This window comes from Cyrtonyx montezumae, unplaced genomic scaffold (assembly GCF_038088225.1).
Source record: "Cyrtonyx montezumae isolate F1298 unplaced genomic scaffold, pur_monq_1.0 scaffold_15, whole genome shotgun sequence".
NCBI classification, from domain to species: domain Eukaryota; kingdom Metazoa; phylum Chordata; class Aves; order Galliformes; family Odontophoridae; genus Cyrtonyx; species Cyrtonyx montezumae.
In genome coordinates, this window is record NW_027071881.1 from 10,042,576 (window position 1) to 10,055,884 (window position 13,309).

The following is a 13,309-nucleotide window of genomic DNA, read 5'->3' on the forward strand; positions in this document are numbered from 1 at the left end:
TGGTTACATCAATCACCTCATCTTTATTTTTCATATGCCCTAATAGGACCTTCATGAGGATCTGCTCCATGATTTGCCAGAGGTGAGACTGACTGGCCTGCAGTGCCTATATTGCCTATACTGATCAGTGTTATGTAGATGAGAGCTCAAATATCGTGTACTTTGTGAAGCATTTATAAAGCCTGTCTAGTAGGGTCACTCTAAATAGAAGACTACGCAGCCTACCAAACTTTAGCAGTGAGAGATGGAAGTCATGCAGTAAAAGGTTCTCTGGAAAGAATCTAATTCATCTGTAATAACTGTATCTAGCAATCTCTTACCCAAGAGTTTAACCAAAGATGTATATGATCAGAGTAGCTCTGCTAATAGCCACTGCTGCAGCTTTTTACTCAGAAGTAGAAGGCAAGCGATTCTAAGAATCAAGACTGTTCTGACCTTCCAGAACTGGAAACAGATTCCAGGAACACTGTTGTCCAAGATGGGGGCAAGAACGATGTTCCTGTCCTCTGTTGTCACTGTTGAATGTTCCTGGTACAGAAGATGACTGTTATGTGAATGGAAAAAAAACTATGAATAACATTTATATAATGTATCGCTCCACACGGGAGCTATTCAAGTTTCAGGCGGACTCTTTGGTGGCACTATGAAGATAACTCTAGGGAAAAGACAACAGGAAAAACTATAGCATGCAAGAAAGTGTCAGAGAAGCCATCATGAGTATTCTGACATCTTCCCTCTTTTCAAACATACTAAAAATGAGCCTTTCTGTGCAAGGATGGTTCTCAGGGAATGAAGATGACGCTGTCATTTCCAGCAAAAGAGAATATATCTTTTTTCTTACCTTTCCCAGCAATATTGCCTTATTCTGTACTGTTTACCCATAGGGAAGCAGGGATAACACTTTTTGGGAAACCTAGTATCCGAGGACCTAACATGGTCTTTGGTGGTAAATTCAAGGGGAATCCTCAAGGTGTTTCAAGGAATTGGAGAGGGCAGAGTTCTTTCTGCTTATTTTAATTCTTCTGTAAGTGAATTTCATTTTTGAGTCCATCATTCTGAAGTTTTATTCTGAGCAGATTTAGATAGCCTTCTTACTGCTTTCTGTCTGTGATTCTGCTGATAGCAAAAGTAGCCCTGTCACAAAGCCTGAGGTATGAATACTTCCTCAACCGTCAATCTACAGCTCCTGAGATATCAGATTCCTTCTATTCAGCAACAGAAGTGATTTTTTTCTGCCTCATATATTTTTATGTAAGCTCTGAAGAAATAATTAGAAGACCTGGAAACTTTGGAAACATGAAGTTAAAACAGTGGGATGACAGTCTCCTTGTAGTGTGTGTATATTTTGTGGCTTGTGGTTAAAGGTTTCCATCAAAAACTGGTACTCTAAAGATTTCTATAAATAGATAAAAGAATGGATAGTAGAAATCAGGATATCCAGGTTGAAGAGGGAGGGAGATGTTTTTGTTGTTATTGTGCCTGTTTTTATAATATTACCCAGTTTTAATATTACATCATCTGAGCACAGTAAACTGATTCTTACTGTATTTTTATTAAGGTACTTCCATGCTCCTCTTCCTTGGAGCTCAAGGAACAGGACAAGCGTCCCTCAGAGCCTGGCTTTGACTTTGGTGCTAAATAAATTGGATTGGATTCACTGAACTGTAATTTTGTGGTAAATCACTTCTAGAATAAGTGTGTTCCATAACCAGTTCTTCAATTCGCTACCAGTGCAAAGCCAATGAATATACCTTATGCCCCAGAGGAGAGGCTAACTGAAATTTCTCTCAGCACAGGCTGTGATCACAGGGAGGAATAGTCCAGGCTTGGTCCTTTGACAAATATGAATCCAGAGATAAAAATAACATGGAAGCATCCACCCCATCATCAGAGTTATGTACAGAACAGCACAAATATCCCATGCAGTTACGCTGCCAGTGCATGTGTCCAACATTTCCATGACCTGTCAGCTGACTTCAGACCCATAACCAGGATGGGAAGAGAGCCTGGGGGTCATGTATCTTGTGAGAAGGAGGGTACCTGGTTATGCCTTAACAATAAGAAAAGTTTCCAAGAAACTCCACAAGTGAACTTTGATGACAGAGAAACTGTCACTAGAAGTTTTGTTTACAGGAAATTAGTTACCTTTGTTCTAGTACACCCAGAATGACATTTCAAATAACAGTATTACTATTTACTGTTCTAAATGCTATGGGCTGCTTTCATTAGGCTTAAAAAACAAAACAAAACAACCCAAACAGCTAACTGACAAAGACGTTACTAATTGTAATGTATGAGCAAGGGGCCAAGGCAGGCTGAAGAACTTATTCCAGAGAAAATGCAATTCTATAGCAATTACTCAAAATATTTTAATTAAGATTTTAGCTCTGCAATACAGCAAGAAATAAAATAGAACACAACACAAGTAACATGTCAAGGTATGTTTTACACAGCTATGTGATTATTCATAAGCCAGGTTACTTCACATTACTTAAGTATTCATGTTGGACATAATCCATTCTACCATAGGCCTGACATTCAGAGATTATGGGACTTGACTACATGAGGTATATTTAAATTTGCTCCCTAAGGAATTCAGGACTATTGTTTGCCTGAATGCTGTACCATCTTAACTATAAGTATTGACAGGTTGGCTAGCATGCAACTAAAGAAGCATTTTTTGTTCTTGACAAATATTTAGGTAGGCACCCATGAAATTGTAACTATTTGTACACCACCTTTGCAATGACCAAGAATTAAAGTTATTTTCATCATGGGTGGATGAGCTTGTGGGTGAGTTTGTATGGAATCCCATGAATCATAACATTTTCATTACCAGAGACCTTGTGTTTCTAGCACTCTTTTCCTTACTTGCTATAAAAGTACAGTGCTGCTTCAAGTGCAGCTATATATTCCTGTACAAGATTGGAAGAATCTGGTTCTCTTGATTCTCTCAATCAGGCAGGTGAGATGATAGCGAAAAAAAAAATCCAAACAATTAATTAACTGGATTTAATTTTCAGTCCCAGTGATTTCACTAGCATGACTCATTCTTATCTAAATATTAATACTTATGTCTATCAGCATTATAGACCTGGTGGCAGAAATAGATGTTTAGTGGAATTAAAGACCCTGTTCTCTTGAATAAGAGGACTGATGGGCTAGCACTATTGCACACTGGAAATGCTTCTCCTAATAACAATCCACCTCAATGCTGCATGTGGTATTAGCACTTGCCCTAAGTCTAAAGCTCTTTTGGATCTGGGTTTACAGTTCAGGTTACAACAGTTTGGCCCATTCAGCAATTCAGGGATGAGCAAGTTGAATGCGTTCAATCTTCTACCAACTGCTCAAAATTTCAGGAAAGCCTTTTGACCACCTTCACAAGGCAAGACTTCAGTATCCAAGCTGTTAGCAAAACACTGTGCAATAGTCTACTACTTATTTCTGTTCGTGTCTGGAAATTAGGAGTGGGGAGGGGGGGGATTAAAATTATTTAGTTCCAAATCTATAAAAACAATTTACCCGCTGTTCTGGTATAGCTCAATTCAAACAACCTAAACCTATACATCCAAAATTTATTGAGTTAGTACTTCTGCATGTGGGGTGATGGTGCTCTCATCTGGCTCTTGAGCTTGTAGGCTATAATGGTGAAGGAGACATTTTAGCCTTTGTTGTCATTTATGGAGCCAGGATGCTTCTCTGCTTTTTTTTTTTTTTTTTTTAAATAAGGTTCTATATTTCTTGGTTCACTACAGAATTATTTCCTTAAAGCACCTTAAAATTGGCTTCAAAATGGCAAGCAAGACCTTTGTGAAGATGTTCCTTCCATATTGCTCCTTACAAAAGGCTGATCTCAAAGTCATCTGCATTCTACATGTCCTAAGAAGACTGATATTTCTAACAAATTTATTAAAGAAAAACAAAATGCTTTCTGAATATTTGACTTCTCGTCTTGAATTCTTGGCTTCATAATGGCCTTCTGTATATGGAAGAATACCATAGTCACAGGAGTACACATCGCTGTGTTTGTAAGCCACAGACCTACATATCTTTTTACACCCTTTTGTCAGACTTAGTGCTTTCCTCAGTGAGGTTAATAATCTTCAAATGAAGATTGTTCTACTGTGGCTGTCATAGGTTCACATCTGAAATGCATGCTACCTGTTACTTGACCTAAAAAAAAAAAAAGAATTTGATGAACACTTAAGCCTTTAATTAAATATGCTCTAACAATTGTTTCAGTCAGTGATAACTATGATCTTGCTTCTATTCAATTACAATTACAACATTTGAGTAAAAAAATTGCAGAGTTTGTACTGGCTGGTTATATTTATAACATAATGCTAACATAATGCATATTCTGTTCTCTGTTATTTAACTCTATTTGAAGTAGACTACACTCCAGACTGCAAAATTCTGTATTACATTCCATGAGTAAGATCTTTTAAGATGTCATTATCCATGTCAGTAGAAGTTTGCATTCTACAAAAACACAGATGGGTAAATACATGAATGAAAGCAGATGTCCTAGGGTGAAAGCAAAGTGTTGGGTATGAAGCACTGTTCAACAAGATCACTCTTTTCAGTTGTTAAGCTTTGCTGAACCTTTTCTTTTTGATGCAAAAGCACTGCACTGTGATATCATAAACTCTTAGCAATGTCTCATTTCCCCAGGTTATATCTTCAAGAACTAATAGCAACATCCCACAAGACTCTACTTACTCCTGTGTGTAAATATACCTATTCCTAAATATATAATTTATAAGGACATATCACTAACTTGATTTTATTGTCACTTACCTGCTGCTGCCTATGATTACTATCGCAGCAATGTGTCCCTTTTTGAGTGTAATTTTTAACTTTGAATGGCTTTATTTGGGTTGGGTAGAAAGCATCCAATCTGTTTGTTACGTAGTATATGTTTTATATCTAGATCCACTATTAGCATACTCTCAAAATGCTTTAGGAAAACAACAAGGGTTCAGCACCAGTGCCCAAACAGAGAAAACAGGGATAGAAGTATAGAACCTATAAAAGGAGAAACTAAGGCAGTGATGTTATGGTTTCATGATGATAAAAAGGACAATTCCTGGTTCAGACTCATATCTTAATACCTCTTCCCTGAAAGTTTGACTAAGCTAATATTTAAAAGCATAAATAAATCCAGTTTTTCCTAGAGAACGTTCTTAGTCTTTATAGTATAACTCTAACTTTCAATTTTGTCCCTAGTTTCAGTGGCCAAGAATTGAGTTCTTTCACTTTACTGTGGCAAACCTACATAGTAATTTGATTCATGTGACCAAGCCTGTCTTAGGATTCTCTCCTCTGAAGTCAGTCTTGGGAGATAAATCACATTCCAGAATAGCAATGCAGATGCGTGGGATCTGTTTGATCTCTGCTTTTAGACGAAAGTCTGTGTTTACTGGGGAGTGACTTGCTAATTTTGTTATAGTAATGGTAGTACTCCACAACCACTAAAACCTTGTCCAAAAAAAAAAAAAAAAAAAAAAAGTCATATTTTATTAAGGAAAGCAATGCATGAGAGCTTTTTTTGGAGGTCTTATAACCTAATTTGGAGTGTCGGTAAGGGGGAATAATCATTCTACAAAGAGATAGCATTACAGAAAAATGCTAAGACACCGAAAATAGTTTAACAAATAAAAAGCACAAATCACATACACTCGAAAAAAAAAATTGAATTAGTCAGGTTTCACATTGAGCCTGTATAGCCTGTAACACAAGTGCCTAATAATGTAATCATAGCAGCAATGAAACTGAGCTAGCTTGATAGTGTTAAACCAAACAGGTCTTTGTTTTAAGATGATTTGATAATCTAGTGTGTGGTCTCAGGCATAAATGCAGCATTAGGAATAAATTAGCAACCTGGGAGATGGACTCTTTTCCAGATGTAACAGTGCAGTCCTGTTCTGCATTCCTGGGCTGTTTGTGTAACTGGTTTTACTGATGTAACATTTTAATGAATAAAGAATTAACTGTAGAGGTCAACTGAAATCAGCTCATTATGAAGTTGCTATAGGGAAAAAAAGAAAGTCCAACATGCAGAAAGAGGAAGAAAAACAAGCAAACATCAACAACAGACCAACCAACAACAAAACAGGCAAAAACAACCACTAGCAAAACAGGTCTGTCTGTTAGGAACAATTCTGTCCTTAGCATTTCCTTCTGCTTTGGAAATGTTTATGGCGTATGCTCGAGCGTAGGCAAGCCTAGGAAAAACCTAACTAGAGCACTGATGCCAAAGGTACCTTTCAATGGACCTGGAACTGAACTGCCTGCCAGATCCCATCCCATTCAAGACACTAAGGAAAAAAAAAAGACTCCAGCTTTAGTTTTTTTCGAAAGGTTGTTTTCTACACAACACATTACTGATTCTATGATGTCAGAGCACAAACAGCTCCGATATAGAATACGAGGCCCTCGTGAGAGACCTTCAGTACCGATGGCTAAAGCTCACGGCACAAAGATGAAAACATAAGTGCAAAACAAAGAAACTCGGCGTCGCGTCACTGCCCCCCAGAAGCGGCCGCAGCAGCGCCAGGCCCGCGCACCACGCTCCCTCCCGCAGCCCGGCCGTGCCCGCTGCCGGGCGGACGCCGCCGCTTTCCCAGCTCTCCGCCGAGCTTCCGTCTGCCGCCAGTGGGCGCTCCCGCCGCCATTCTGAGCGTAGGAGGGGAGCGCGGCCCGCGGCGCCGCCATGGACTCAGGTGAGCGGTGCGCGGGCGCGGCGGGGCCGGGCCGGGGAGAGCAGCGCCGGTGGTTCTGCCGTGTGGAGGGCTCAGGCCGGTCCGGGAGCGGGGGCCTGGGGCCGGAGAGGCCCTGAACCCCTTTCCTCGGGGGAGGGCCTCGGGACAGACTGCTGCCCGGCTCTGCCAGACTCAGGCCGTTCGTGGTTTGCCCCGTTGGAGCCCTTGGCGTAGTTTGTGGAGTTTCCGCGGCCCTTACCTTCCCGGTCGCCGTGGCAGTGGAGGCGTCGTAGGGAGTCGCACATTCCTCTGCGGTCGAGGAGCTGAATCTTTCATAGACACGGAATGGCGGGGTTGGAAGGGACCTTACACGTCCGCTTGTTTAGCTGTGCGTGCGCCGGGTCCCTCCCGCTACCACAGGCAGCGCGGGGCCCCTACCAGAGCGGCCTTCTGCACCTCCAGGGATGGGGTCCCCTCAGATCTGGGCAGCCTGTGCCGGGCCCTCACCGCCCTCCTGGCGAAAAATTTGTACTAACATCTAACCTAAATCTCCTCTTTTGTTTTAAAGCTGTTCCTCCTTGCCCTGTGGCTTTCAGTCAGTGTGCAAAGTTAGTCTTCATCTTTTTTTATAAGCTCCTTTTCCGCACTGAAATACTGCAGTAAGGTCTCCCTGGGCCTTCTCCAGGCTGACCAAGCCCAGCTCCCTCAGCCTTTCTTCACAGGAGAGTAGGGTCTTGTACTGACTCCTGGGGTAGGTCACCAGTGTCTGCTGTACACCGTTAGTGCAAGGACACTGCAGGATTCTCACTAAAGTGAGACATCTTCATACAAAAAGAGAAGTAATTGTAGTCTCATGGTGAGTATTTCTTAAATGATGTGCAAGGAGGCTTTCAGTGAGCTGTGTTTAGTACTCTTTTCTTACCTTCTTAAATTCTCCCTAATATTAGGTCACTTCTTTCCTTTTCCTTTAGTCTAGATAAAGTGTCAGAGGGCATTTCTCCATATTTGTGTCTTATTTAGTTGGTTAAAAAACAAACGAAAAAAACCCAGCACATGTACTAACACAGGCCCGACATTGATGCATGTAACAGAAAAGACTGTGCTGAATGAGCCCATATTTATTGTGGACTCTTACTGCTTTATGTCCTGTTTAGATCTGGTTTCTGTTTGTACGGCTAAAATTGACAAACTGGCTTCCAAATCTATCATATGGGTCCAGTTTTCACTTTTTTCTCACATACATCAGATGATACAGGAAATCGACTTCGGTTCCAGCTGGAGTTGGAGTTTGTTCAGTGCCTAGCAAATCCCAATTATCTCAACTGTGAGTACTTAATGCAGGATCCTGAGAAGTTAATTTTATTTGTTTAATTATTACAGGTAATGTTAAACAGTGAGTGGGGAGGGGGAAGGCTAAACAAAGGAAAAGGAAGAGATCTTTTTCAGACTGCTTTTATTCTGTTAATAATTTCTCCACATTTCAAAGGTGAGGTGGAAGAGGCAGGAAATGACACCTTCAAAATGTGAAATGAGTATTTATTAAGATAAAATGCACCTGTCTGGTGGAGAAGAGAATAAGTTCAAATCTGTAGTAGAAAATAAATAATCATTTCATTTCAATCTAAGAAGTACTCTTTTATCTGAAATTAGAGTTTAACTAATGCGAATAATAGTTGCAGGTAGAGTACTTAATTTCTCTGGTTGTCCCTGACAGTTATGATGTCAGAAGTTCCCATTTTTGAAAACTGTTCACATCCTTGTTCCTGCATAAAAGGTATATGGCAGGAGATGAGACTAGCTTATTATGCTTAGAATGTTGACTTAAAATATCTATTTTCCCTTTGTATTTACTTTTTCTTGAGTTGTAAAAACTTGTAATGGTAAAATTATGACTCGTGTCACTTTTTTATAGTTTTGTGAATACATATGCTTGAAGTTTTGCAAATGTTTCATGTTTCTGTTGCTGACAGTTCCTTGTCTGTCACTGTATTTCAGTTCTTGCACAAAGAGGATACTTCAAAGACAAAGCTTTTGTAAACTATCTTAAATATTTACTGTATTGGAAAGAACCCGAATATGCAAAATACTTAAAGTAAGTACTAAAAACCCTTAGGTTTCTGCATTTTAATGATTTTTACCTTCTGTTACGCACTGTAAAGCTGCATGTCAATATTTGATTTCTCTCCACAACCAAAACCTGCGCTGTGTTCATATGCATATAAATTTTCCTGCTTCCTGTATTCTGGTTGTAACAGGAATAGGCATAATTGAAGAACTTTTCATTCTCGAGTTATGCATGGAATTTTCCTTTTGCAGCCTTTACCTGCACCTAGTATCTGCCTAAACAAGATTATTGAACTTCACGGGACAAAACTACTTCAGCCTACTAAGTACATTCTGAGAGTGATTTTTGCACTGTTGATACCTACACAAAGAATCATTTTTTCATTTGTTAATGTTAAAAATCTGTTGCATTTTTTTGTTTACTTTAAATGGAAATAGCTATTCTAGTTAATTGTATTTGTTTTAATGAAATCTAATCTTTTAGAGAAGTTAATCTGAACAAGTACGTATATGTATGGTTATTGGATTCTGTGTTTTCTAGCTTTGTACTTAGTGAAGGTATTAAGTTACAGTGCATGGAATATGTACAGTCCACAGTGTTTTGGTACTTGAGTAAAGCACTAAATGACTAAAATAACGAACTGGAGAGATACTGCAGACTCCAGTTTTAGCATACCTTGTAAAACTTGTACTGTTGTTTTTTTTTTAATGCAGGTATCCTCAGTGTTTGCATATGTTAGAGCTGCTCCAGTATGAACACTTCCGCAAAGAACTGGTAAATGCTCAGTGTGCTAAGTTTATTGATGAGCAGCAGATTCTTCACTGGCAGCATTATTCACGGAAGAGAATGCGCCTCCAGCAAGCACTAGCAGAGCAGCAGCAACAAAACACCTCTGTAAAATGAAAAGCGCTTGGAAGAGCGATGATAACGTGTACTTTGCATTAATTCAAGTATTTACGAGAAAGGAATGAAGTCTTTGCCTTTTTTAGGTTTTCCTGTGTGCACATTTAATTTTTATCAGATGGCTTTGTCTTTCACTAACTTATATCAACTTTTTTATGATAGAAGATTGAAACACCTACTTCTGCCATCTCTTCAGTAGCATGAACAGTCTTGTTAAGAGTATTCTGGTATCTGTTCCTTACAATTTTGAAAACCAAACCTACTTTTTGAGGGCACAGAAACTGCTGTATCATAACAAAAAGTGCAGTTCAGAAGTCTGTACTGTATAGGCATGTTTCCTGGAGAACAATGATGTGTCTCCAAGTTTGACTTAAGAGTTTCCCCATGTACTGCTTTTTATGAGCAAAGCTGAAGTGATTATGGTTGTTGCACAAAACTTGTAATTTTTTTTTTGCCTGAAAACAGAGCTGAGCTATTGTCCTTTCTGATTACCTGACAGTTGTTTTTTTTGTTTTTTGTTTTGGTGTGGGGGGGAAAATGAGGGGGTGGGCAAGAGTGCCTTAGAGGGTTATCTTCACAGTGTATTTTATAGACAAAAAATAAACTGTGAAGAGACAAGAATTGCCAGAGTGAAGCAGAGATGAGTAGGATGGCCTGTTTCCTTGGGTATCCACAAAGCCAATTTACAATCTTGGTCTTCCAGTGAAATACTGGATGTTCATAGACTTTTCTACAGTATGTCTACTGGAAACGATTTCTGTTACAAAGAAGGTGTAAGTGCTTGCAAAATTGGATAAATGTTTCTCATGTGTTCTTCTATAGCTGTTGGGTTGTTTTTTGTTTTTGTAAGAATGCACATCATGGTAGCTGTGAGGGATTTCATTTTCATGTTTTAGACACTGCTCATGCTGTATTCACATTGTATTTCATATTTTTGAAGGAATAGGTGCTGCAGTGCAATCAGTGACAGAAAGACTACTAGCCCTCAGCTCATCACACTCATGAACAGATAAGCAAATAAACAATTGTCAGTATTGAAAATTTAACTTAACAGCTTAAGCAGCTGCATAAAACTAGCTTCAGGAAGAAAAAGCTTTTTTTTTGTTTCTTCTGCCTGGTCCTCTACATCTCCTACTCCTCCACTATTAAAGGTTTAACTTAGCCATTAAATATTACTCTTCAACAAATGTAGGCTGGTGCCTTGGTTTATATCTTGGGATTGACTTCTTTGTAAAGAGACTTGGCAAACTCAAATTTATTTTAACAAAGAAGAAGAAACAGTATTTTACTGCAAGGCTTTAGTGGAAGGTTTGAACCTAGGATTTAATTACATTTATCTTGACTAGTCAGAAGTAATTTACCACAATAAGTTTGTGGAGAAAAAAAACAAGTGAGGATTCCATGAAAGGAAAACACAATCAGCAAGATGAACATCTTCGTAAATGATTGACTACTGGAGGATTTAGTCTTCGGTAAACAACATACGCACAAGATCTGCTTTAAAACATTCTTCTTCAACCAACTTCTGAGGCTGAAAGAAAAGACGTTTTTAGGTGTAATTAAAAAATCTGTTATAGACTAGAGCTATTTGTACCCAGTAGTATTAGCCATACTACAGCCACTGGTCTTGCCAGATGGCAAAAGGGAGCTGGTGTGGGGAGTGGAGCAGGCAATGTTAAGTACAGTTGATAAATACCTGTGTTCTTTGAAGCATTCCTAGAAAAGTAACTGCTAATTTAAATAATGGGTCCAAGTTAAAACTTGTTGTGGTATGTTAATGTTAAGACAGTATACAGGAGTGAGAGCTGTAGTCTGTCTGAATTAAGAGTACGGTACATATAACACTTCTATAATTCAGCAGTTGGAGTTCTTAGTATTTGAGAAGCAACAAGTCACAGAGAGCTGACATTGCTAAGTATTTAGTCTACCCCTCAAACATGATGTGTTGTGTATTTTATTTGATAAGTTTATTACAGAGAATGTTCTACAGGAGGTAGTTAGTTCCCTGAGAGAGATTTAATCTGTTTATAGAAAATGTGCACAGATAGAGACAAAAGGTGTCCCTAACTGTCTTATTTCTCTTAAAACAAGAGAAGGTATCAGAAAACAGACAGCAAACACATTTACTGCCATTAGCTCCTGTCTGTTTCCCACTTGAATATATGTAGACCCACAGCATACAATATATGACTTACTGTTCCATATTTAAGTAGTGTAGGCACTCCTGTTAGTTTCAGATTCTTCCTGAATTCATTGTTAGGATCTTTCCAGCTGTTAACAGAGTGTAGTTAAACAGAATTTGTAAAAATACGGTTTTAAATTTGTCTGTTAAAATTCTTTGAAAGGGACGATTCTGCCTCCCACCTCCCCAACTTCTCCCCTGGAACAATCATGCAAATAGTCCACTTAAGGGAACTGTAGACTGCTACATTCATAGAACTCTCAGTGTTAGTGCATACATGTTAGTTAACCTCCAGGACAGGAAGAGCAAAGTAGTCAGTTTGGATTAAAAGTGTTACTTACTATGCTCTGTCTCCAACAAGACAGTAGATGAACACTGATTCATCAGGCATGTTATGAAGTTCCTTCCTCACAACTGGTTCAGCTAGGGAGTAATTTCTCAGTGTTAATATGTCATGCTACAAAATTATGAGCATTTAGTCTGACCGGTGACACTGCTAACTAGTGCTCTGTCTGCTCCAGGCAGAGGTCTATCCTTTGTTTCACGTTTTCATTCATAGGCACTGCAGAACATAAATTCTCAAAGAAACCAGCCTTTGCAGAAAGGCCAATTGTTGCTCTAACAAGTCAGAAAACATGCGGTCTGCCGTCTGGAGGAGACCAAGCAGAGCAGCAAGCTGCTGCCCTATGCAATCTGGCAGGTACAATCCAGAAAGTTCAGGACCTGCCTTTGCACTCAACTCCTGGACACTGGTAAGTTATTTTTGCCTTTTGTTAGATAAAAGCATTAGTGGATTCAAGTCAGATTTACATCGAATTGTTTGCTGAAACACAGAAAAGCCGTCGTTCGCGCCAGCCTCTGCTGAACAGCGTTAAACTCCACGCGTGGGTGGCTCGGCACTGCAGGAGCTGCGGCAGCTCTCAGTCACAGCGGCCTGCGATGGCGGCTGGATTAACAGCGGGGGTAACCGCGGCGGGAGACTGCAGCGCACAGCTCTCCGCGCGCCCACGGGGCTCGGGCTCCGTGCCACGGCCGCCCGGAGCTCCCACGAGGGCACCCGGCGCCGCTCCGCCTTCCTCCGACCCACGAAAGTGAGTGCCGAGCGCTGTCTGCCGGCGCGGGCTCCACGCGGCCGAGAGGAGGAGGACGGAGTTCCCAAAGAGCCCCCCCCCCCCAGCCCCGCACCTCCCCGGGCCTCACCCGTCACACAGTCCGGGCACCAGCTCCGGCCCTCGGCATCCTTGTCACCGCAGAAGAGCGCGAAGATGGGCCGCCCGTGGTAGCGCTGCGCCGTCTGCATGAACTCGCCATAGCCACGGACCTGCTTCTCTTCCCAACCCATGGCGCCCGCGGGAGGCGGCAACCGAGGGCGGGAAGGCGCGGCCCTGCCCGGGCCCTGCCCGGGCCCGTCCCGGATACCGTAGTGCGGCGCCGCGCTGCTTCCCGACGGCC

The 13,309-nt window shown here is 40.7% G+C and overlaps 2 protein-coding genes across 3 annotated transcripts; one reads left to right on the forward strand and one right to left on the reverse strand.

Moving 5' to 3' along the window:
* Nucleotides 1-6,645: 6,645 nt before the first annotated feature.
* Nucleotides 6,646-9,764, forward strand: MED31 (mediator complex subunit 31). Of its 2 annotated transcripts, XM_065732152.1 has the most exons (4): nt 6,646-6,728; nt 7,954-8,031; nt 8,703-8,799; nt 9,486-9,764. In XM_065732152.1, the coding sequence occupies exons 1-4, from the start codon at nt 6,719-6,721 to the stop codon at nt 9,673-9,675; spliced, it is 375 nt and encodes a 124-aa protein (XP_065588224.1). In that variant the 5' UTR covers nt 6,646-6,718; the 3' UTR covers nt 9,676-9,764. The 2 variants fall into 2 exon arrangements, with proteins under 2 accessions (XP_065588224.1, XP_065588223.1); XM_065732151.1 differs by lacking the exon at nt 6,646-6,728 and having other exon boundaries at nt 7,748-8,031.
* Nucleotides 9,765-10,912: 1,148 nt separating this feature from the next.
* Nucleotides 10,913-13,271, reverse strand: TXNDC17 (thioredoxin domain containing 17). The gene is made up of 4 exons (XM_065732153.1): nt 13,058-13,271; nt 12,199-12,280; nt 11,871-11,946; nt 10,913-11,206 (listed from the first exon to the last, which is right to left on the reverse strand). Exons 1-4 carry the CDS (start codon nt 13,197-13,199, stop codon nt 11,138-11,140), a joined length of 369 nt encoding a protein of 122 aa, XP_065588225.1. The 5' UTR covers nt 13,200-13,271; the 3' UTR covers nt 10,913-11,137.
* Between the last annotated feature and the right edge of the window lie 38 nt (nt 13,272-13,309).